General features: G+C 35.1%; 1 protein-coding gene across 2 annotated transcripts in view; it reads left to right on the top strand.

Moving 5' to 3' along the window:
* The window catches only part of LOC6054720, a 162,047-nt gene that overhangs the window by 93,870 nt on the left and 40,964 nt on the right, over positions 1–27,213 (top strand). For both annotated transcript variants that reach the window (XM_038256493.1, XM_038256492.1), the window contains 3 exons: positions 18,963–19,191; positions 19,355–19,451; positions 24,808–24,940. In XM_038256493.1, the coding sequence (XP_038112421.1) occupies positions 18,963–19,191; positions 19,355–19,451; positions 24,808–24,940 (459 nt within the window). The remainder of the gene's footprint in view (positions 1–18,962; positions 19,192–19,354; positions 19,452–24,807; positions 24,941–27,213) is intronic.

The following is a 27,213-nucleotide window of genomic DNA, read 5'->3' on the forward strand; positions in this document are numbered from 1 at the left end:
ATTCGGGGAAGAGAGTTTCAATTTTAAGTAGTTTCTTGCTTTGGAGAGAAAATTGCACATTGTTGTTAAACGGTAATTTTTCACTAAACATGGTTCTACTAGGTACTGCGTTTGACGTGGGAAAGAAGATTTAGCGAGAAATGCAGTATATTTTCTGCAGTATAATCTTGAGAAATGTTTTCTTACATGAAAAAAAAAACTTCTGGAACCATCACATGGTTTTGTTGCATTCTACCTCTTAAATCGTGTTATTTTACCAGATAATCATTTGTAATCTAGACTTGATTACCAAGGTTGTTAACGATAAAATTATCGAGGCTCGATAACGATAGCGATAGTTCTATCGTTTTCGTTATTTCGATAATTCCATCGGCGATAATCTTATCGCCGATAATGGACAATAACTCATTTTTTAAATCTTTCTAAAATCGATGAATTCAACCATATTATGTCAAATTTGCAATGCTTTCACCCAGATTTTTTTATTGAAAATATCGTTAATATCAAAGTTTTATACGTACACAAAATTGTTCACAAAATACTGTTTTTTTCGAAAATACTCAAATTTTCATAATTTTCCATATGGGTATCAAACGAAGCGAAATTTTGAATGCCTTTTCACTTTATTAAAGTTTTTTTAAATACTTAAATTTTCACAAATTACCGTATTATTCGAGAAAAATCGAATTTTCAAAATATGCAATATGGGTATCAAACTTTCAAAATTTGAGTATTTTCGAAAAACACGGTTTTGTGAACAATTTTGAGTACGTTTTTAAACTTTGAATTTTCAAAAAATATATTCTTACTGAAAGCATTGAAAATTTAACATGATATTGTTGAATTAATCGATTTTAGAAAGATTTCAAAAATAAGTTATCGTTAAGAATAATTGAAATAACGTAACAATAACGATGGATTATCGTTATCGTCCCTATGATAACGATAACCATTATCGTTATCGTCAGACGATAATATTATCGACGATAATTTCATCGATTAACAACCTTGTTGATTACCTGAAGTTCTCTCAAAAACTTCATTTATCAACTTTATTAATTACATTTGTTGGGTACGGGAAACATTTGCTTCCTCGTTTACATGTTAATGGTCTTAGAAACATAATTTTGATTTTTTTGCTTTATGGGTGTTTTTGAATATCCCTGACACAAAGTGGTTTTAAAAACACACAAATGGAACTTAAAAAAACAAAACTACAGCATGGGGCTGAATCTTCGTGAAACCCAAACACTAATAATTCTAACAAGAATATATTTACTGCTACTTATCGAAATTTCATTCAATTTGGTTAAGTCAGTAGTACGTAAACAAAAATGTTAAAAAATCTGGGTAACAAATCATTATTTTCAAAGAGCTCACAAAAAAATAAAATTTTATTTTCATCCCACAAAATTGTAATTTCGGTTGCCCTACACATAAGCAAGAACCCAGTTTTGAATGCTTCAGACTTTAAGATTGTAGTTCTTGTTAATTCATTCATTTCTGGCAGCTTTAACCCTCTTTGTCATTCGCTGCCCGTAGTATTAAATATAAAAATAATTTGTTATTCTATCTTGAAATCCTAGTCTTCATTCAAGTTAGAATAACCAATTAATTTTATATTTAATACTTTGAGAAATTTTCAGAAGAGCTTATTAGTTCAAAAATCAATCAAATCAAAATAAGTTCACATTTTTTTTTTTCATTTCTTTTCTAATACTCTTTCAAAACATTAGTGACAAAATGTTGAGAAAATAATTACTTCCCTTAGAATTTCGAGAATTCCGGATTATATTGTTTTACGGGTAATCCCGGTAATTTCTCTGATATTTTTTCTCGGAACAAGACATTTGACGCTTTATATCCGATACAAGAAAACTTAAGTTTTTCAGCAAATGGATTCTGAAAATTACGTTTTATTACCATTATAGTTTTTGGCGATGAAAAGTAAGCAATGTTAGGATTTTTTTATAAAACACCGACCAAAACAATTTTTGCGCAGGCTCAACTCGAGGGGACATACAAACTAAGCTATACAAACAATGCAAACTTTGGAAAAAAACTATCTTAATCCACCTATGTGGTTGATGCCTTCCTCACTTTTTACCAATAATGGGTAATATGAGTGGTTTGGAGACATATTTCAGCAATTTTTTTTAGATCCAGAAAAATAAGTACACATAAATAACTGAAGTGGTCATAACTCGAGACAGGGTTGCCAGATCTTTAATGTTTCGGACTCGTTGGAAAGGTCTCTCGATTACCTAACCAACGATGGGTTGGATGATGGATCCGGACATTGTTTACATACATTTAAGTGAGATCCGGCTTCAAAAAAGTACAAAAATATCACTTAAGTGGTCATAACTCGAGACAGGGTTGCCAGATCATCAATTTTGTGGACTCGTTGAAAAGGGTTTTCGATTACCTAACCAATGATGGGTCGGATGATGGATCCGGACATCGTTTACATACATTTAAGTGAGATCCGGCTTAAAAAAGTACATAAATGTCACTTAAGAGGTCTTAACTCAAGACAGGGTTGCCAGATCTTTAATGTTTCGGACTCGTTGGAAAGGTCTCTTGATTACCTAACTAACGATGGGTTGAATGATGGATCTGGACATCGTTTACATGCATATAATTGAGATCCGGATATTTGTGACAACACATTTTTATACATAACTTTTGAACTACTTATCGAAACTTCAAACAATTCAATAGCACCGTATGGGACCCTAAACCAAGTCGAATGCAACTGGTTTGATCAAAATCGGTTCAGCCAGTGCTGAGAAAACTCAGTGAGAATTTTGGTCACATACATACATACACACACACACATACACACACACATACACACACAGACATTTGTTCAGTTTTCGATTCTGAGTCGATATGTATACATGAAGGTGGGTCTAGGAGCTTTTAATAAAAAGTTCATTCTTAGAGCAGGATTATAGCCTTACCTCAGTGAGGAAGGCAAAACCATTCGACCCTGTCAAAATATTTTTGGAAAATTCAAAGTGCGCGTATTTCTGGGGACTCCAAAGTTCATGCTTCCCCTCGAGTTCAGCCTGGCCGAAATAGGGTGGTATAGATATCCAGCCACAGTTCAAAAGAAACCATTCTCAGCCTGATTTCTTCTATGTTTTCAAAAAAGCTGAGTTTGTATGTTACATTAGCCTGTCCCATTTTGAGGTCATGTCGAGGAATTTCAGGTGCTCACTTCTTAAATGATAGATTATGATGTTAGGAACAATGTTTTCTTAGACAAGAAAAAATAATAAAATACTTTCTCGCACCCCCTAGTCGATTTACTGAAAAAAGTCACTTTTTTGAACAAATTTTCTAAAATCGCTTGGAATCAATACAAAAACTGTTTCGATCAGGTGTGTATTATCTTCAAAAGATAGGTTTTTGTCCATAGATTAAGATGCACTATCAATATTGGACCAAAATTTAAGTTTTTGGACTCTCCCAGGCGGATTTGTGTCGAAAAAATCGCATTTTTTCGAAACTTTTTTCAGAAATGTTCATTTAATTTAGGGTAGCCTATTTTTCCCAGTAAAACCAATACATGCAGCTTGTAGGAAATTTCATGGCGAACATTTTTCCTTCTGAGAAAATGCAATTTCGAAACTCCAGAGCCGAGATATTTGAGTTTTAGTGAGGAAAAAAGTGCCAATTTTCAAAATTTCTCAGAATTCAGAAGCAAGGCCTAATAATTACACGATGTAGCAAGCATATGTCTCAAAGGTCAGGGTATGCTTTTTTATAGTAATTTTGGCCGCTGAATCCGAATCTGAAATCAAATTTCGTGTAAACAGTGATGTTTTGGAGCTACACCCTTTTGGAATGTTATTTGCGTGTTTAAGAGGCAGTTTTTGTAAATATTGCTCGGTTTGTTCTAGAGGTCGTATTGAGGTGCTCCGATTTGGATGAAACTTTCAGCGTTTGTTTGTCTATACATGAGATGAACTCATGCCAAATATGAGCCCTCTACGACAAAGGGAAGTGGGGTAAAACGGGCATTGAAGTTTGAATTTTCCGAGGATTTCGAATTTGACAAAAGTGCCGCTATGCTACAAAGCCTACAGGACAATAACTAACGTTGTAAAATGTTTGTTATAGAAAAATCAAAAAACTATGAGAAAAACTGCGATTGGCCAAAAAGTTATTACCGTAGGCTTATAGTCCATGAAATTCCCTTACTTGGTGTTGCTGGCTGTTGCAAAAAGATATTGAGGGTTAAAAAAAAAACATTTTTAACAGTAATTTGCAAAAGCTATGAGAAAAAGTTAAACCAATCCTGGATGTCTATGGCACATTTTGAAGTGCTTCAAAAGATCTTTCGAATGCATCTAAGAGAGTTGGAATTGATGAAGTTTTACTAAAATGCGAGCAATTTTAAGATTCTTTATATTTTTTTGGACCTCAAACTTCAATGCCCGTTCTACCCCACTTCCCTTTGTCGTAAAGGGCTCATATTTGGCATGAGTTCATCTCATGTATAGACAAACAAACGCTGAAAGTTTCATCCAAATCGGAGCACCTTGATACGACCTCTAGAACAAACCGAGCAATATTTACAAAAACTGCCTCTTAAACACGCAAATAACATTCCAAAAGGGTGTAGCTCCAAAACATCACTGTTTGCACGAAATTTGATTTCAGATTCGGATTCAGCGGCCAAAATTACTATAAAAAAGCATACCCTGACCTTTGAGACATATGCTTGCTACATCGTGTAATTAGTAGGCCTTGCTTCTGAATTCTGAGAAATTTTGAAAATTGGCACTTTTTTCCTCACTAAAACTCAAATATCTCGGCTCTGGAGTTTCGAAATTGCATTTTCTCAGAAGGAAAAATGTTCGCCATGAAATTTCCTACAAGCTGCATGTATTGGTTTTACTGGGAAAATAGGCTACCCTAAATTAAATGAACATTTCTGAAAAAGTTTCGAAAAATGCGATTTTTCGACACAAATCCGCCTGGGAGAGTCCAAAACTTAAATTTTGGTCCAATATTGATAGTGCATCTTAATCTATGGACAAAACCTATCTTTTGAAGATAATACACACCTGATCGAAACAGTTTTGTATTGATTCCAAGCGATTTTAGAAAATTTGTTCAAAAAAATGACTTTTTTCAGTAAATCGACTAGGGGGTGCGAGAAAGTATTTTATTATTTTTTCTTGTCTAAGAAAACATTGTTTCTAACATCATAATCTATCATTTAAGAAGTGAGCACCTGAAATTCCTCGACATGACCTCAAAATGGGACAGGCTAATGTTACATTCACCTTGTAAATGTGTTGTATAATTTTATATGTCAGCTGATAAAAAAACGTAGTTTCTAATTAAATTGATAAATTACATGCCGAAGTTCAAAGCTAATCAGAAAATAAGCAAAAAACTCGTTTCAGTAAATTTTCTGCTGAGGATGCACTTTTCCAATTGTGATAATGAATTCAAGCACCCGTCCACTTCAGAGTTCATTTGTTGCAAACTAAAACAGTACACAAACAACATCCCGACCGTAAGCCAATGTGCATCGTCAACACTAACGAACATTGCTTCATTCGACTCATCAGCTAACGAGCTCGAACCGTCAGTTAAGGGAAAGCTGTGGGGGTGAGGTCTCCCAAACAGCAGTGCAACGATGTATAAACTTTCCATTCTATTCGTTTCTTCTTTTGTCTAAATAAACCCCATGAATGAAATTACCGAAGCTGATGCAACGATTGCACTACCACAACCACCGAAGCCGCAGCAGCAGCAGCAGCGTCATCATTGTTGCAAAAGCTCTCCCTGTGAGCTTTTTTTTATCTAATACACCTACCCAAAACGACCACAAAGCTGTGTTGACTGTGGACGAAATTAACAAGGGGGGGGGGGGGTCCTATAGAGTAAACGATGAAAATAAGAGCTTTTCCATTGGTTTCGAGAGCCACTACACAAACAAGCTCACTGCATTGTGTTCAAACAAGTTCGAGTGCGGGGGAAAAGGGGAACAACGAAATTGAAAAACTAAAAATTGTTGCACGTTTATCCAGGCAGAAAATTAGAAAATTGTATTTTTCTTCACATAGCAACACTGCTGACTGTCGAAAAGAACGGAAAAACCTCGTCTCATTCTCAACAAAAAAAAAACTCATGTACGATACACATTCCACCCCCGCAATTCTCCTCCCGGTTTGCTCCCCTAAGTAATGGATGACAAAGTTTTATTTGTTTTTCACTCGTCAAAGAGAGGGACCACTTTTGGAAAATCAAATTGTTTTCGGTCAGCACTGGAGCAAACGTGGTGAGCCGTTTGTTGTGTTGTACCTGAACGAGAATAAATTTGGAGGCTAACCAATGGGAATAAATCCTGGCTTGAGGTTCAGCTGAATCAGAACATGTATGGAGTGTTTCAGTAGAGGACGTTTGGATAAAATATGTACATAAAAAGCAAGGTCATATTCTTATATTTGAATTCTTTTTTATAATAGATTAAATCGTGTTAAAAAAAACCTTTAACGAAATTCAATTCTTAATTCTTATTAATAAAATTAAAAAAATCAAAACAAACCAATTTTCAAAGAAATAAAATAAAAACGAAAACAAATGGGTAATTCTCTACCAACTCACACGAAATCGGGAAAAGTTGCCCCGACCCCTCTTCGATTTGCGTGAAACTTTGTCCTAAGGGTTAACTTTTGTCCCTGATCACGCATCCGAGGACCGTTTTTTGATATCTCGTGATGGAGGGGCAGTACGACCCCTTCGATTTTTGAACATGCGAAAAAATACTTGTTTTTCAATAATTTGCAGCCTGAAACGGTGATGAGATAGAAATTTGGTGTCAAAGGGACTTTTATGTAATTTTTTTTTTTTTTAATTTATATTTATTCAGTTTTTCTTTTCCATGTACATTCATTCAGTTAAAATATTATTGAGTGTCCAATCACAATCGATGACTTTTCACCTCAATTTTAAATACTAGCAACTTTCATTTATTCATGAAATATTGTAGCTTTCGCTATTCAGTGATTTCAAATGTAGGAGGTCCTACATGTACAAAAGGGAAAGGGATACCTTAAAACTAACTTATAAACTATATAAAGAGCGGATCAATGCAGCTGAAGACTGCAATGATTTTTGTCGAAATGCATCAATTATCTTATTGGACATAACATCCAAAGTGTCAACTTCGGCTAATTGATGAAGTTCACTGGTGCTGAACCAGGAGGAAGTTTCAGAATCATTTTCAGAATTTTGTTCTGAATCCTCTGAAGTTTTTTCTTCCTGGTTAAGCAACAGCTTGTCCAGATCGGCACAGCATAAAGCATGGCAGGTCTGAAAATTTGTTTATAAATTAACAGTTTATTCTTGAGACAAAGTCTAGAATTCCTGTTTATAAGTGGATACAAACATTTAATATATTTGTTACATTTAACCTGGATACTTTCAATGTGATCCTTGTAAGTAAGGTTTTTGTCGAAAGCAAGTCCAAGATATTTCACTTGATCCTCCCACTTTAAATTTACCTCATTCATCTTTATAATGTGATGACTTTTTGGTTTCAGAAAATCAGCCCTTGGTTTGTGAGGGAAAATAATAAGTTGAGTTTTTGCAGCATTTGGAGTAATTTTCCATTCTTTCAAATAAGAATTGAAAATATCCAAGCTTTTTTGTAATCTTCTTGTGATGACACGAAGGCTTCTACCTTTGGCGGAGATGCTTGTATCATCAGCAAAAAGTGATTTCTGACATCCTGGGGGCAAATCAGGCAAGTCGGAAGTAAAAATATTGTATAAAATTGGACCCAAAATGCTTCCTTGAGGGACGCCAGCACGTACAGGTAGTTGATCAGATTTGCTGTTCTGATAACATACCTGTAGAGTACGATCCGTCAAATAATTTTGAATAATTTTCACGATATAAATCGGAAAATTAAACCTTTTCAATTTCGCAATCAAACCTTTATGCCAAACACTGTCAAATGCTTTTTCTATGTCTAGAAGAGCAGCGCCAGTAGAATAGCCCTCAGATTTGTTGCTTCGAATTAAATTTGAAACTCTCAACAGCTGATGAGTAATTGAATGCCCAAGGCGAAATCCAAACTGCTCATCAGCGAAAATTGAATTTTCATTAATGTGCGTCATCATTCTATTAAGAATTATTCTTTCGAATAATTTACTAATAGATGAAAGCAAACTAATGGGCCGATAGCTTGAGGCTTCAGCAGGATTTTTATCCGGTTTTAAAATCGGAACTACTTTGGCATTTTTCCAACTACTGGGAAAATATGCCAAATCAAAACATTTGTTGCAAATTTTGACCAAGCTACTTAAAGTTGCTTCAGGTAATTTTTTAATTAAAATGTAAAAAATGCCATCCTCACCAGGGGCTTTCATATTTTTAAATTTTTTAATAATAGATTTTATTTCATTCAGATCCGTATTAAAAGCTTCATCTGATGAAAATTCTTGTTCAACAATATTCTGAAATTCTATTGAAATTTGATCTTCAATAGGACTCAAAACATTTAAGTTGAAATTATGGGCACTCTCAAACTGCTGAGCAAGTTTTTGAGCTTTCTCCCCATTAGTTAATAGAATATTATCACCATATTTTAAACTTTTATGTAAAATAAGACGCCCGATTCGATGACGTACTCAGAATTCCGAAAAAACGTATGTTTCATCAAAAAAACACTAAAAAAGTTTTAAAAATTCTCCCATTTTCCGTTACTCGACTGTAAAATTTTTTGGAACATGTCATTTTATGGGAAATTTAATGTACTTTTCGAATCCACATTGACCCAGAAGGGTCATTATTTAATTTAGAACAAAATTTTTCTTTTTAAAATTTCGTGTTTTTTCTAACTTTGCAGGGTTATTTTTTAGAGTGTAACAATGTTGTACAAAGTTGTAGAGCAGACAATAACAGAAATGTTGATATGTAGACATAAGGAGTTTGCTTATAAACATCACGAGTTATTGCGATTTCACGAAAAAAAGTTTTGAAAAAGTTACTTTTTGCGTTTCTCTTTGTTTCGTTGTCCGTGTCTGTCGCGAGTAGAGGTGGGCGAAACCGCTCTTTTTTAGGAGCCGCTCATTTGCGTTCGCTCATCAAAAAGAGCCGCTCTTTTGAACGTCTCTGTCGCTCTTTTTCAAAATTTGGAAGAAAAGTTTTTTTAAGAATCGTGTGATTTTAAAAGTTATTTCACATTGGACGTTTATAAATTATTTGATAAAAATATAAAACTGAAAACGAGAAGATGCCCTTGAAAAACATAGGTCTTGGTGGTATCTATGTAAAAATTTCTACTCGAACCTAAACATTTGAGTTATTGAGTGGCATCCAAACTGAAAACTGGAAAAATTGATATAAATTTTAAAATTGCGTTTATTTCTGCAAGAATTGAACTAATGCTGATATTTAATTTGGATAAAATATTCTGTGAACTCTTTTCTACATTCTGATTTAATCGATAAAGTCTATTTGTAAACGCTAAAGTTTAATCTGATAAAAGGTAATATTTTACAGATTATGCAAATTGAATTGCTTAAATTTGTATTCCGGTTATACTTTAACGAACAATCAGTTGTACAATGAAAAGTTTTTTTTTCATTTTATTTTTTTAGAAAACCATTTACTTATGTGATTCATTTTTATAAGCAATGAAATATTTGAAATTTCATTTTCAATTCTCAAAAACAAATTTAATACAATATTTGTTTGGAAATTCAATAAATTATATTTATAACAAAAATACCATCTTAAAACGGTTCTTTCAATAGATCTAAGTTTAACAAAGAACCGCGGTTCTTTTTTTGTGAGCCACGGTTCGTTCGCGCTTTTCAGTGAACCGGCTCTTTGAGCGGCTCGCTCTTTTTTTGCCCACCTCTAGTCGCGGGTGACCATAAACGGCCATGATCAACGACAACCAACATTTTCAAAACGTTTTTTCGTAAAATCGCAATAACTCGTGATGTTTATGAGCAAACCCCTTATGTCTATATATTATTTTTTTTGTAATTTTCTGCTCTACAACTTTGTACAACATTGTTACACTCTAAAAATTAACCCTGCAAAGTTAGAAAAAAACACGAAATTTTAAAATGAAAAATTTTGTTCAAAATGAAAAAATTACCCTTCTTGGTCAATGTGGATTCGAAAAGTACATTAAATTTTCCATAAAATGACATCCATTGTTTTTTTTGAAAAGGACCAATAAACCATTGTCTTTCATAAGTTTAAAGGACCTTATCAAAAAAAAACTCTAGACATGTTCCAAATTTTTTACAGTCGAGTAACGGAAAATGGGAGAATTTTTAAGTGTTTTTTTTCGATGAAAAATACGTTTTTTCGGAATTCTGAGTACGCCATCAAATCGGGCGTCTAAAATTACATAAAAGTCCCTTTGACACCAAATTTCTATCTCATCACCGTTTCAGACTGCAAATTATTGAAAAACACGTATTTTTTCGCATGTTCAAAAATCGAAGGGGTCGTACTGCCCCTCCGTCACGAGATATCAAAAAACGGCTCTCGGATGCGTGATCAGGGACAAAAGTTACTCCTTAGGACAAAGTTTCACGCAAATCGAAGAGGGGTCGGGGCAACTGCTGTGTGAGTTGGCGGAGAATTACCCATAAAACAATCAGTTTTTTTTTTCAATTTAAACATTCTACTTATGAAAAAACAATATTTTCGCTCCAAATTTTTAAGGAAATATGAAGAGAAAGATTGAATAAATTGAAAAAAAGTCCTTATAAAATTTTAATAAATTTTACTATCGGGGTATGGTTTGTGCAGTAGTTTAATGATTAAAATGTAATTAAATTCTGAAATGCTTTTAAAATCAAATAATCAAACATCAAACAATCTCAGCTTGATTTCAAAAAAACATTGTACTAAATACTGAAACGTCACTAAGGATTATAAATTTGCAACAATATATCTTCCAGATAGAATAGATTCCTGTTGTCATGAAACCGGCATGTGTGGTTTCCCGAAGAAACCACCGTATCAACTTCAAAGAGCACTCAATATTTTCCCAGAGCTCTTCCAGCAAATAAAAGTGACCAACCAACAAAGGGAGGGCTCTAAAGAAAATGTATCAAATTACCACCGGTTGGTCAAATGCCGACTCATCTCTAGATGTGTTCCTCACCGAAGTCCCATTTGTGCCAGGATTGCTACATTCCTGGCAATGGCGTATAAGAAAGAAATTCCGGTTGATGCAAGACAAAACAACAACTTTTGTCTTTTTCATAGAAACGTGAACCACGCTACTGTGCATGCAATAAAGTGCACAAATTAGGACCTTCCTCCCAGATTGCATTTTATTATACACCAGCTGCAGGTCAGCAGGCTTCTGCATTCTGTGTGGCCCAATGTGGTTCCACACCTTCTTCGGTCCCAGTAAACACCTACAATTGGCCCCCTCTCTTGGTTGGCCTTGCATGGGGTGTTCGACACGCTCAATAATGCAACTTGAAATGAAAAAGACCCCCCCCCCCCCCCACCCGCCTTCAATTGCCATTTCCCCACAAAGGTTGCACGTATCCAGCCCACGGTCGCTCTGCCTTCCATGAATGGCCTGAGGTTTTATTAGCTATAAAATATGCTTATTATACTCTGCATTCCATTACGAACACAGAAACGAGTACGACGATGTCGGGAAATTTGCTTCAACGCTTTCGCAATTGGCACCCGAAATTGAGTTTCTGCAACAGATTCGTGCAAGTCAATCGGGCCCACCCCACCCTCCTTCGACTTTTCCAGCCCAATCATTCCTCTTCGCAAACTATGTCTGCGCTGCCATGATTGTGTTTTGGGTTGAGAAAAAGTTTTTTTCCTCCCGATTTCTTTATTTCGCCTTTCCAACTTCTTTCCAAGTGAGGAAAAAACAGAGGCGAGAAAAAAGAATGTTTCGCTCCAAACACTTTTTCCAATCCGGGCCAACACTTTCGGTGCGAAAGTTGTGTCTGCAGTCTGATAAATAATTTATTTCGGATTACCATTTTCATCGGATGGTGCAGTTTGTGGAGCAGCAACACTACTATTGGACGGGCAAAAAGTGCAGATTCAAGGGATTTCCCATTACGAGGTATTCTGGGGCATCCCAGGGACCGGACTGTTGTTGTTTGTTACTCGATCTGATTTTGGGGTTATGTTGTACTATTTTTGGGGGAAACCATTACCCTTGAGATGTTGTTGTAACATGGGATAACCGCAAGGTTGATGCGTCTGAGTTAGCTGCAAATACATATATATATTAGAACTGAAATCCCAAAACATATATTAACATTCTTAAGATTTCTACCAATTATTTTTGAAATATATATTAGTATGAAAATGCAATGCAAAACAACAGAAACTTTCGAAAAAATGTGAACATGATAACGTTTTTGAGGATTTTTTATTGTCAACAAATTTTTGAGGCCATAGCAAATATTTTTTGAAGATTATGTCTTTCGACTGCAATCAATATCAAAATCAATCTCAAAATATTAAAGAATCGACGAAAAAATATTTTTCGCGAAAAATACATCCGAATTTCTCTAAAATTATGCATACAACGACTCCAAACATTCTAGATATGACTGTCAACACAGAAAAAAGCGTTTCTAATTGGTTTAATTGATATTTTTTTTAATTGGGGGAAATATACAATTTCTCAGCCTTTTTACTATTATCGGCCTATCAGCACTTTGATCATGAATTACAGCTTTCATAAAGTGTTTTTGACTGTTCTAAACTAATAAATAGTTCAAATAAAAGTGTGCAAGCAACTCTCCATTGTTGATGTATCTGATAATGTTGATTTAATAGCGGAAACTGCAAAAAAAGATGAGAATTGGTCGAATGGCTTCGAGTGATAAAAATGGGTATATTTCCCCTACATTAAATATGTAAATCCTTTCTGTAAGTTTTTTGAAAACTTTTTCTTACTCTTGTCTATTCCATAGTTATTAGTAATAATTTTTCGATTGAATTACGATGTAAAACACAGCTGAAAGGAACACCAAAACTCTGTTGCGTACCTAAATGAACTCATTGTAACTTGATTATTCACAAATAAAACCGAATTGAATTGAATAAATATGTAAATGCTCCCTGATTTTTTTAGCAGATTTTGAAGGGGAGGAGACATACACTTTAAACAGTATTTGTAATGGCGTAAATAAAAAAAAATAAAAGATATAGTTTGAACCAAATTATTGTTTTATATTTCTTTGAATCTTCCGATTCCTCGTGGCCAGATAGAAGTGCGTCAGGTGCGTCACAAAAATTCAAAATATACTTAAACGAGTACAAACTAGAGCGTCCAATTTCCCGTTCCAGGAAAAAAAATCCCGGGAATTCCCGGGATTTCCCGGAAAAAAATATTTCCCGAATTCCCGAAATACATACGGAAGTATAAATTTTCCTACCTTTTTAGCACCAATGTTTTGAAATTATACAAAAAATAATAATTAGATAACCTGATTTGATTTTATTTATTTCAATCTACTGTTCATATACTGATCAGCTTGTCTGTAAATTTCATGTCAAGGTTTAATTCAGATTATTTTTATTTCTGAAGTATTCACAACTAGGAATATTGTTTGCTTAAATGTTGGGCAACACAAATTACGCTACTATGTAATGAATATCAACTAATTTATTTTTGACAACCAATTTTAACGAAATTTTTTGCTATATCATTTGAAAATAAGATATTCACTTCTTCCGGCCAAGATCAAAATTGAGATTTGTTTAACATTTTTGTTTACCTTGACCAAATTGGATGAAATTTGAATTTATATAATTAAATTTTTCAAAAAGGGTGTTCGAGAAAATTTTGTTTACTGTTTGTTATAAATTTATGAAGCACGTGAGCTACCAAGGGCGTAACAGGGATAAAAATGAATACAATATCTTTCAATTTCAACCCCTTTTACACCATGAAAATGATTTTAATCTAATTAATTTATTAGGCCATGTAATCATATAACTAAATCATACCATAAATGGAACCATGAAAATAATTTACAAAAAAAACTTCGTATCATATGAAATTAACCCAAAGAATGCAACCATATTTGAAAAACTCGCTACAAATATTTTAAAACATAGAGTTGTGATTTCATAAAGTATTGAGTTGAATAGCGCATTTTTTTAGATTTTTAAGACAAATTCAATGATCTATTTATTCACGAATTGAAAATACTTGTTCTGGAATAAGTTATTTACCAGGAAAAAATACTAAAAAAACTAATATTTTTTTTTTGATTTGGTATAATTTGATAGACATCATAAAAAAATAGAAAATTTACATATTTTCTCAAAGTTGCATGATTTTTTACAAGCAATCAAGCCATGAATTGATCCTCACACTCATTTTGACCATTAAAGTTGCGGTTCTATACAATTCTGTTGCGAAATATTAATCAGAAACAGGATCAGAATAATATTCGTTAAATTTCAAATTTCTCGGGAATTCCCGGGATTTCCCGGGAAATTAGTTGAAAATTTCCCGTTTCCCGGGAATTTTGAAACCCCGGGAAATTGGACGTTCTAGTACAAACATACTTATCAATTCGAGATAATGCAATTCAAACACAATTTATTTTTTAGATTTTGGGTACATTTATGCTTTAGAGGATCAAAAATTTATCTTTAGAGCCACTAGTTATGAAGCTTTGATTTTTTTAAATTGGAATTCTCACCATATATAAAATAATTGAAAAATTAAATTTGAAATTGAAAAGAACTTCAAAAAGATCATTCTTGAAAGAGCCATCATTTAATGTTTGCCTTCCGCGTTTTTGAAAGAATGTCAAATTTATTGAAAAATATCTTCATAAACACGCTTCCTAGGCTAACCTCTACGTATTAGATATAATATATTATATTATATTATAGCTGAATTCCTAGCAAATGTCTATGTGTGTAGAGATGGGAGCAGAAATGAAATTTTTTAATCTGGTTTGTCGGCACTGGCTAATCCAGTGTTTCTCAACCTTTTGCGATCCATTCCCCCCTTGACTGGTTTGCAAGAACTTCATTCCCCTCCCCCTCCCCTTATTTTTAATTTACTGTTATCAATACACTAATATAATTTAAAAAAAAATTAGGTTTGCAAAAAGATTACAATTTGCATAACAAATTAAAGTGTAAATTACGCAATAAACTTTAGTAGCTATTTGAAAACGTTTTATTTTAATTTTAAAATAACTTACAGACAACGCAGGTTTGATTTTGATTGATTGCTTGTTTATTTGATCAATTTTTCTTGAACAGGAAAAGCCACTATTCTAGGCTTCTTTTCGTTTAAATTACAATAAATAAATACAATGGTAAAATTTGTACAAATATTAAATAAAATTAATAATTATCTGCGGCAGAAGACAGATTACTCTAAAAAATGTGAAGAATTCAAACAATCTTAAATAATATTTGAAATTTTTTTTCAATTTCCAATTATTTTTCAAAAATTGTACTTCAAAATCTGCTTGTGTCAAAAAAAAAATACAAATGCCTGAGAAATATAAACAAAATTTCATTGTTTCTAGAAATGTAAAAATTCACAAAAATTGAAACATTAATAATCATGTTTTGGGAAAAAACAAATTGTGTTATTACTAATCAAAGAAATGATTTAAGACATTGAATTTCTATTGAACCCTCATTCCCCCCCTAGAATGGTAAAATTCCCCCCCGGGGGGGAATTCCTCACCGGTTGAGAAACACTGGGCTAATCCGAGGTTTTCTTACCAGAAAAAAAATTTTAACGAAAAAAAATCTGTTTTTTTATTGACATTATATCATCAAAAGTTAAATTGCCAAAATACAATTTTTAAGTGTTTTAAAGGACTAAAAAAGTTAATTAAAAATAATAGGTATTGTCAAACAATATTTAAAATATCATGTTTAGAAGTAAAGTCGAATTGGTTGCTGCGAAACAGCCTCATAAAGTTTAAATTTTGTGAAAATATTTTTTTGTCAGAGTCATTTCACCAGCCCTAAGAGCAGAAAATATCACGAACTTAGAAAATCTCGAAAAATAATGGTCCGATTTTCAGTGTTAAAAATTTATAACATTTCGTGATATTTTCTGCTCTTTTCAATAAAAAATATTTAGCATTTTTTTTATTTCAAAATTATTTTGAAAAGAGCAAAAAATTCACAAATCATCAATTATTTACATAAAAATCGAACCATTAGGTTCCGCGATAAAGCAAGTTGAAAAAAATAGAGCTAATTAGATGACTAATGGAAAACCAGGAGTTTGTGAGATCTATCCATTTTATCTATCATTATTTGATAGAAGTTTTTTTTCCCTTATTTTATATAATATTCTATTGATCAAATGATATATCCATATCATCCCTTTCCCACCTTCCCTTTCTCCTATCCTCATTTCCTCCCCCTCCCAAACCCCCCCCCCCCCCGCCTCTAAATATTATTATCTGCCAAATTTACACTAACACACCACACCACAACTAATTCGGAGCGTTTGGTACGGTATGTCCACGCATCCTTCCTCCCCTGATGATTCTGTGAAATGTGATCCGTTCACAAAATCAGTCTCTGCGGTTAAAGCAACGCAGTAGGCCTGGCCGCTTTAATTTTTGCTATACATTTTCGAGGTAACTCGAATGTACTGCAATTATTAATATTGACAAGAAAGAACTTGGGGCGTAATCTAACCACAAGTTCTTCCAGGATGCTTTCTTCGGACTGGCTGCGCTTGTGTTCGATTAGATTAGATTAGATTAGATTAATGGAAAACCATTTTTTCACGAAATTTACATTTCAACAGGCTGTATCTCAGCAACCAGCAGACCAAACAACAAAGTAAAATTAGGAAAATTGTAGGAAGCTTTTCGAATATAGTTTTTGCAGTGATGGTTTTCTTTTGAAACTATTTTTAAATTGTAAAAAATGGTTTAGCATGAAAACGGCGCACTTTATTAAAAATTTCAACATCTGAAGATAATTTTTAAAATTTTGCAAAATCTTTGTGTTTTTCTTTTCAAAAATCGCATTTAGAAAAAAAATACTACTTCGGTCGTCAATTTTGAACCATCTTAAACTCTACCGCAAAAAATGTCTTTTTATTCCCCTTGAACATATCAAACTATGTTTGAAATGAAAAACACATATTTTAGTAATTCAACTTAACTTCATGAAAGTCAAATAAAAAATAAGGTTTTTTCCGTTGATCTATTTTTTCTGAAAAGTTTCAATTATAAACTATAACTTTGACGAAGACACCAGATCGATCAGTAAATCCCTTATCAAGATACAGATTTTCGAATATTCACATGAGGTGGCTTGGGGAACTAGACTTTATTATTTAAGCAAGGGTCTTTAGATTTGTTCGTTCTTCGTCTTTTAGGTTATGTTTGTGACATTACCACTGCACCTTTTAGCACTAAGAAACATTTCATCTTGAGGTTCGAACTCATGACAAATTAAGGCTGATCAAAGTTTATTGAAACGTTATCGAAACTGGAGGAATTATCGGTGAAAAATTCCTTTGCAATGGTTAATAATTATAGTGTAATTAAGAAATAAAATTACTCAATTTTTGCAATAATAATAAAAAAAAAATTTGATATATAGACAAAAGGGGTTTGCTTACAAACATCACGAGTTATCGTGATTTTACGAAAAAAAGTTTTGAAAAAGTTGGTCGTCATCGATCATGGCCGTTCATGGTCACCCGCGACAGACACGGACGACGAAACAAAGAGAAACGCAAAAAGTGACTTTTTCAAAACTTTTTTTCGTAAAATCACGATAACTCGTGATGTTTGTAAGCAAACCCCTTTTGTCTATATATCAAAATTTTTGTAATTGTCTACAACTACAACATTGTTACACTCTAAAAAAAACCCTGCAAAGTTAGAAAAAACACGAAATTTTATAACGAAAAATTTTGTTCTAAATTAAAAAATGACCCTTCTGGTTCAGTGTAGATTCGAAAAGTACATTAAATTTCCCATAAAATGACATGTTCCAAAATTGTTTACAGTCGAGTAACGGAAAATGGGAGAATTTTTAAAGCTTTTTTAGTGTTTTTTTCGATGAAAAATACGATTTTTCGTAATTCTGAGTACGCCATCAAATCGGGCGTCTAATTTTACATAAAAGTCCTTTTGACACCAAATTTCTATCTCATCACCGTTTAAGGCTGCAAATTATTGAAAACACCTCTTTTTTTGCATGTTCAAAAATGGAAGGGGTCGTACCGCCTCTCCGTCACGAGATATCAAAAAACGGACCTCGGATTCGTGATCAGGGACAAAAGTTACCCCTAAGGACAAAGTTTCACGCAAATCGAAGAGGGGTTGGGGCAACTTTTCCCGATTTCGTGTGAGTTGGTAGAGAATTACCTATTTATTTTCAAGAGGTCCACAAACTGTTAGATTTTAACAAAATCGACATTGTTTAAAACCACTCCTATTTTTCACGATTTTTTTTTACTAAGCCACCTTTTAATATAGGGGAACTTAAAGTTAAACCCCCATCCAATTACGCATCAGTTCCAGCCAAAACACGGTCCCATAAAGCCCCCTCGAATGAACTTCGTTCTAATCCTTGAAGCTGCATTTTCTTGTGCGCTCAAAGCTAAGCTGCACTTGAGACCGGAAGCGGGGGCAGCTGTGTGCGAGCTCCGTGAATGCATTTTTGTTTGTTTTATTTCGCTCGTCCTCTTTCTACAGAGGAAAGACTTCGCACGAATCAGAACTCTCCTGGGAAAAGGGGGGAAAACACTCTTCTCGGAATTTTTCGCTGCTCCCATTTTGCACCGTGATGGGTTGGGAAATCCGAGAAAATTGTTTTCCCCAAGTGTGCCGCCGACTTTCCGTTGTGCCAGCTGAACACGTTCCTCAGGAACGGTCGGACCGTAATCCAATAATCCTTTTCTCTTGTTTATTTCATTATTTCCAACACTCCAACCGGCACAGAGTGGGATCTACCTTCGCGCCAGTGGCTCGCGGTCACCTCGATCCTGTTGATTGCCGGAGCGGCCGGAGTGGCCGTCCCGCTCGCCTTAAAGGTTTCGGCCGGGGCACCGCTCGAGGAACGGCTCCAGGTCGCTGCCCAGCTGCTCGACACAGTGCCTTTAATCGACGGCCACAACGATCTGCCGTGGAACATTAGAAAGTTTTTACATAATCAGCTCAACGAGTTCCGGTACGTGACGTTCCGGGGGCGGCCATAAAGTAACCCCCTCCCCCTTCCCGCAAAGAAGGAAGATTTTATGGCCGACCACGCCGAACCCATAAATAGCCGGAAAATTTACTAGATTTTTATCGCTTTTCAATTTGCTTCTCTTCTCTTCTCTCTCCGGTTCCAGCTTTGACGACGATTTGCGGCAGATTCTGCCGTGGTCGAAAAGTGTCTGGAGTCACACCGACCTGCAGCGGCTGAAGCGAGGCCGGGTGGCGGCACAGGTAAGGCCAACTATATGGACTTCAAGAGGCAAAGACATTGGCCTGCACCGGCCAACTTGCAGCCCCGGGAAGGCACTTGGGCAAAATCCAATAAATGTTAAACTTTATCGAACACGAAGAGAGCGTGGTGCTTGAACGGAAGAGGGTATTACGATCGTAATGCTTCCTAAGCAGACAAGTTGCACGTGGCTTCGGCCAATGGGAATGCTGTTGGATGTTTGGAACTGCTTGGCACTTAACAACTACTCGAATCTAGCCTCGAATTCAGTTCAAGTTGAAACTATCGTTATAAAAATTATTTAGATTTAATGCTACAGTTTTTCAAGAATCGTTTACAAAATATCCTTTTTTTTAACTGTGCAATAATGAGCAATAATGGTGCTGGTATTTAATAAATCAATCTAAAAATTTGTCACTTGAAGCTTGTACATACATATTAAAAAAAACCCAACTCTACAACGAAGCTCATGTCCAACAGAACCAAACCAACCAAGCCGAAATGTTCACCCTTGTTACCACATCGGATCAAATTTCAAAGTTTATTGGACTCACCTCACCGTTGGTGTGGGTGCGAGGTCGGCCCAAGTTGATGGCAGTAAAGATGAAAGTTTTCCCCTCCCCGAGCAGGAGAGGAGGTCATATCTTCAACAACCCCCTTGAAAAATAAAGCGCCCACCATATATCTTAAAGCGACGAAGATTGAATTTGTATTTTTTACTACTCTGCTGGTAGTAAACTAAAATTATTACAAGGCCAACGCGGGGCTCCTGCCGATGAACACGCTCGTAAACGGAAGATATATATGTTTTGATGAAATTTATGAAGAACCTCGTACGGAAAATTCACCACTTTTGGTGGCGCGGCGGTGAAAACCCTACCCGAAGAAAAAGAGTTATTTAGTTGTTGTTTACGGCTGTGCCTTCGGAGGGGGGGTGTCGTGAGGTCAAAGGAACAACCCGTGAGAGAGGACGACGACACTCGATTTATGTGTCTGACTGGATGAGATGTTGGCTTCCCGAAGACAAGGTAGTTACCAAACGGACTACAAACACAATGTAAAAGTCCGACCAACGATAACGTAGGTCGCGACCACAACAAAAAATCGTAAATTTCGGTGGACCCGTGTGGAGGGGCTTATGAATGTTGGATGCTGTATATTCTTTGTATTATGTTGGAGATTTACATTTACGGAGATATTGAACACGGCAATGTACACTTTGAAAATAAGTATGATATTTTTGATAGCAGATTTTTGTTATTCTTGTTTGTAACCAAGAGGATCTAAATCAAAACAGCTCCATTTTGGTTTGAAATTTCATAGACAGGGATAAAAAATTAAATTTCCAAGAATACCAGTTACAAAACATCAAAAATTGACGGCAATTTCACGAAAGTATGATAATTGTTTGAAATAAATGCAAAAATGTGTTTTTCTTTAATAGTTTTGTACACAAAATTAATTTTAAAAAATTGCACTAGCGCAAGAAATACAAAAAATCATTGCATACATTTTTTTGTTCAATTTACATCACCTAAATTTATGATTCAAAGCAGCTAATTTCATTATTTGAAAATAAACAATCTCCGGCGGCTTTACTTTTTCTTCCATTGAAGTGTTAAATGACATTATTTCACATTATTTTTGGAGTTATCTGTAAAGAAAAGAAGAAAGAAATGAGTGATACAAAGTTAAACTACTCAATTTTTTATCCATGACACGTCACCAACTTCAGATTTTTGTTAAGCATTGGAGGTCCGGAAATAATGTTTGATAAAAATTGACAAAAAGACGATCTTAAAAGAAATTTTCCAAACAAGATTAATATATATTGATTTCAAGCAAGAAAAACAAAGAAACTTTGTTTTTTTTTTTTAATTTATTTCAATTTTGAATTCAACAAGAAAAAATAAAGTTGTTTTTGCCGATTTCAATTTCATACCATGATATCGTTATAACTTTAAGGGTGCACAGCAACCAAGGAAGTTGTTGTCTTCTTATTCCAAAATTGACAAAGTTACGGACCCAATCCTGCAACAATCTGATGGTAAAAATAGGCAAATTTTGTAGTACTTTACTTTATGGGATGAATAAAAAATGATATCGATAGTTCCCGTAATTTCAAAAATACTAAAATATCTGCAACAAAAATCTAAGTGTAAAAGCTCTGGTTGATGTGCACCGTTAAACAAAGTATTTCAACTTTTTTGTTCGTTGCAAATATTGTTAAGGTTTTATTTTCTTACACATAACAATTAAAAAAATCGAATTTCAATAAGACAATAACTTTGGATTATTTCTAACGAAAAATACTCTTTGTAGTGCTATTGATTTCCATAAGTCAATTTTTTTACAAAATTTTGCAGTTTAAAACCAATATTTTACATTTCAAATGATTTCAACTATACACAATTACATTTTAACAATGTAACAATGTATTATTATTAGTACTATTATTTTTAATTTGGTCGTAAAAATGAAATAATTCTATTTTTATAATTTTTCAAAAATTCAGCTTGGTATAAATAAAATAAAATTATATACATAAAAAATATTAAAAAATTTCAAAAAAGTTTAAATCTTCAACATTGAAAATTGGACCAAGAGTTTGCAAGATATCGTCAGTTGAAAACTAGAGAAATGCATTTTTATCAGTTCGAATTCTTCCTGAGGCTGTATCTTAGAAAAAAACGAAACTATTGGCACTACGCCCCCCGGGGCATGGCCTTCCTCTAACGTGGGATTTCTGCTCCAGCGCCTCTGACGAGACAGGAGAAACCGGGACCGACGTTTTACTTCACCATCCGATAGAAGCTCAGTGGATAAGGCGGGAATCGAACCCGCGTCTCATAGCATCATCGGGATCGGCAGCCGAAGCCGCTACCCCTGCGCCACGAGACCCACACCTGTATCTTAGAAACAAAATGTTAAATTTTCATAGTTCCCGAGAGAAAATTTCTTTTCTTTTCTTTTCTTTTCGATTGCAAATTTGATGTTGTTTTAAAAATTATTTTTCTTGTACGTATTTTTTTTTTCTAAAAAGTCCTTATCATAACCTACAACTTTGCCGAAGACACCAAATCGATCAGAAAATCCTTTCTCAAGATACAGAATTTCATACATTTGCATACCCATTTAGTATAACCAGCCACCGAAATTGTATGGAGACAAAGGTTTCATCCAAATTAAAAAAAAAACTCGCGAAGAAAATGCATAACAATCATGCATTTTTTTTACTTCAATGACTTTATCATGACATTAAACTTCAGTGACTGGAGTAATAAAAACATATTATTCGATAAGCAAATTTGTTCAGCGGATGTTACTCACAAAATGTGTTAATAGTTGATACTTTTCTTGTTCATGTTTTACTTCGTGCATTTTTAATATTTTTATTTGAATTTATCATTTCTAGATTTTTTTCTACAACCACTAATCCCTATCTTTTGCCTATTTACTATTTTTCATATTATCTAGACTCATTTTCGATTCGATTCGAACTGTTTCACAAGTTTTTCGATATACAATTTTACCATTACAAAAATTACTACTTTAAATATAGGTTTAGTCAAAATAACAGTTGACCACTGGAAAAAAATCAAAACATTTCAGGCAAATTCACAAAGAGAAAGTAAAATCAATTAACAGCAATTCCCCACGAAAACAGTATGGAAAAAAACAAAAGTGTTCGGATCGGGCTCAAAATTTTTCTAGGGGTTCCCTGGCCGAAATAATTAGACCCGTATTTTTTTGTTTGACCATTAGGGAGACCCACGCCATGTTAGGGTGGTCTGAAAAATGGCAATTTTCGTCGATTTTCGCAAAAACCACTTATTTCGAAAAATCATAACTCCTCGCCATTTTAACCGATTTCAATTATCTTATACGCAAATGAATGGTTAGTTTCAAAAAAAAATAGTAAGAAGTTTCAAAATCTAGCCTAACATATGAAAGGGCGTATGAAACTTTAAAATGTCGTTTGACCCAAAGAGCCTATGTCTGGAAATATTTTTATCGGATTCTCCGACATTTTTACATAACATACTAAAAATGGGAGGAGTTCATTCAGGATTGAGATATGATTTTTGAAAATAAAATCCGTGTGACGCGCCGCGAGAATGACGAAATTGGCAAAAATCAACTTTTTCACTAAAACTGCGATAACTTTAAAATTTTAGCGATGACCTATAGATGTTTGGGTACCAAAAGTTGCGTCTTTTAATTACAAAAATTTTGGTACCCAAACATCTATAGGTCATCGCTGAAATTTTAAAGTTATCGCAGTTTTAGTGAAAAAAGTTGATTTTTTGCCAATTTCGTCATTCTCCGGTTTTTGCGCGCGGCGCGTCAAAAAACACGGATTTTATTTTCAAAAAATCATATCTCGGAATCCTGTTAATGAACTCCTCCCATTTTTTAAAATGTTATGTAAAAATGTCCGGGGAATCCAATAAAAATATTTCCAGACATAGGCTCTTTGGTCCAGACACCGTCAAAACGGCATTTTAAAGTTTCATACGCCCTTTTCATATGTTAGGCTAGATTTTTGAAACTTCTTACTATTTTTCTTTGAAAGGCCGACTTATCACCTTTCATTTGCGTATAAGACAATTGAAATCGGTTAAAATGGCGAGGAGTTATGATTTTTCGAAAAAAGTGGTTTTTGCGAAAATCGACGAAAATGGCCATATTTCAGACCACCCTAACACGGCGTAGGTCATCCTAATGGCCAAACAAAAAAATACGGGTCTAATTATTTCGGCCAGGGAACCCCCAGAAAAATTTTGAGCCCGATCCGAGCACTTTTGTTTTTTTCCATGCTGTTTTCGTGGGGAATTGCTGTTAAATTATAATTTTCTAAAAAAAAAATAAAGTTTTTCTTTCTAATATTCCTAGAGACGGGGTTAAGTGTCAGTACAACGCAGTCCCACGGGATAATAACCGTCCTCCATTTGGGCTGCGTTTAATGTCAATTAATTCTTGTTTGAATTGAATTTTCTCAAAACTAGAGTAACCCCCAAGAAATCCGTTGGCTTGGTTTATTTATACCCATCAAGTTGTAAAACCAAACAAATCTGCTCCCAAAAAGTACCGGATTTACTCATACTCTGCCCTCCCACTGCAAAAACTTTTCCCTCAGGCATCACGTCCGCCGTAAATTAAGCTTGAGCACCAACCATTACCCAGTAATGAGCCCAACAACTGCCACCCGTGCCAACATGCCTAAACTTAATCTGCTTCTGGGCCAGGCCCCTGCTCCTGTCCTGTCTCTCATTAATACTGTTTTATTTCCTTGTACCGTTCGCTAACCAAACCGGTATCTTCTTCCCCGCTCTGTTTGTCTGTCTACTTTTGCAGTTTTGGGCCGCGTTCGTGCCTTGCGAGGCCCAGCACAAGGACGCGGTGCAGATTACGCTGGAGCAGATTGACGTAATTAAAAGACTGACGGAACGCTACTCACCACATCTGACAGCGTGCACATCGGTTCACGGTAAGTACATTCCCCGTCCCGTGTGCGCGCCGCTGTAATATTACATGCGTGTAATTGTTTGTTGGAATCCGGAAGCCGTGACGGGTTGTTGGGGGGGGGGGGAGGTAGATCAGATTTAGTGCGTTGCACGGAGAAAAATCCATTTCCAAATTGTATTGTAAATGACTTTTAGTAGATTAGAATGAAATGAATAAAATCTAAATTTAATAAATTTATGAACTACGAACTCAAAGTGTCCTGGATAAGTTAGTGCAGAATGGATATTTCTCCGTGTTTGGATAAAGCTTGGTTGGCATAAATCACGTTGAGCACTTGACTGCAGGCTGTTGCTTTTCCTGATGTCGGATCCGGGTAGCATTGCTTGACATCACGTCGACTTATGACGTTTAGTATCATGAATAGAGTTTACTAATTTCCGTCCTACGCAGATTATAATTAGCTTTCCGAACGTAGGTAAATTTGACTGCAGAGAACAGCATCAGCTCAGTCATGTAGCACACACACATCATGTCGTCGCTTCTGTGCTATCTTGTGACAAACGCCATTTTGGTCGAAAATGAGTTAATGATGGCGTTTCATTAAACTTAACAAACGCTACAAGATGCCATCACCCGATTTTTGAAATTCGTTTCCGTTTCCGGAATATCGTTGGGCACACTTGTGACATAGACCAGTTTCTCAACAAATTTTCTGTGCTATCTTGTGACACGTGCAGAGGCAAAAGCAAGCTATAAAACTGTAGGGTACCAACAGATGTCACTACACATTTATGTCTAATTTTATAACACCACGTATCACAAGAGAGCACAACATTATTGAATTGAAAATGTACTACGTGTCACAAGTGTGTTCCTAAAGGGCTATTTGAATGTTGATGGAGTTTTGTATGGCGGTTGTCACAAGTGTGCCACCAATATTTTGATGGAGTTTTGTATGGCGGTTGTCACAAGTGTGCCACCAATATTTTGATGGCGATTTGTATGGCGGTTGTCACAAGTGTGCCACCAATATTTTGATGGAGTTTTATATGGCGGTTGTCACAAGTGTGCCACCAATATTTTGATGGCGATTTGTATGGCGGTTGTCACAAGTGTGCCACCAATATTTTGATGGAGATTTGGGTGGCAGTTGTCACAAGTGTGCCACCAATATTTTGATGGAGTTTTGTATGGTCGTTGTCACAAGTGTGCCACCAATATAACATTCATTACACCGTAACATTTGTTACACCGTAACATTCGTTACACCGTATTACACCGTAACATTGTTACACCGTAACATTGTTACACCGTAACATTGTTACACCGTAACATTAATACACCGTAACATTGTTACACGAACATTGTTACACCGTAACATTGTTACACCGTAACATTGTAACAACGTAACATTGTTACACCGCAACATTCGTTACACCGTAACATTTCTTCACACCGTAGTTTGATTACACCATAAAATTGTTACATCACAACATTGGTTACACCGTTAAACCGGTACATTCGTTACACCGTTACATTCGTTACACAGTTACATTCGTTACACCGTTACACCGCATCATTCCTTACACCGTAACATTCGTTACACCGTAGTATGGTCACACCGTAACATTGTTACACCGCAATATTCATTACACCGTAACAAAGTTACACCGTAATATGATTACACCGTAACAGTGTGACACCGTAATAGTCTTACACCGTAACATTATTACGGTGTAACGAATGCCACGGTGTAATGAATGCTACAAAGCAACGGATGTTGCGGTGTAACCAAACTAAGGTGTAACGAATGTTACGGTGTAACGATTGTTAAGGTGTAACGAATGTTGCGATGTAACAATGTTACGGAGTAATCATATTACGGTGTAACAATGTTACGGTGTAACAATGTTTCGGTGTAATCAAACTACGGTGTGAAGAAATGTTACGGTGTAACGAATGTTGCGGTGTAACAATGTTACGGTGTAATCATATCACGGTGTAACTATGTTACGGTGTAATCATATTACGGTGTAACTATGTTACGGTGTAATCATATTACGGTGTAACTATGTTACGGTGTAACCATACTGCGGTGTAACGAATATTGCGGTGTAACAATATTACGGTGTGACCATACTACGGTGTAACTATGTTACGGTGTAACCATACTGCGGTGTAACCATACTGCGGTGTAACCATACTGCGGTGTAACGAATATTGCGGTGTAACAATATTACGGTGTGACCAAACTACGGTGTAACGAATGTTGCGGTGTAATGAATGTTTTATTGG

This window comes from Culex quinquefasciatus, chromosome 2 (genome assembly GCF_015732765.1).
Source record: "Culex quinquefasciatus strain JHB chromosome 2, VPISU_Cqui_1.0_pri_paternal, whole genome shotgun sequence".
Classification (NCBI taxonomy): Eukaryota; Metazoa; Arthropoda; class Insecta; order Diptera; family Culicidae; genus Culex; species Culex quinquefasciatus.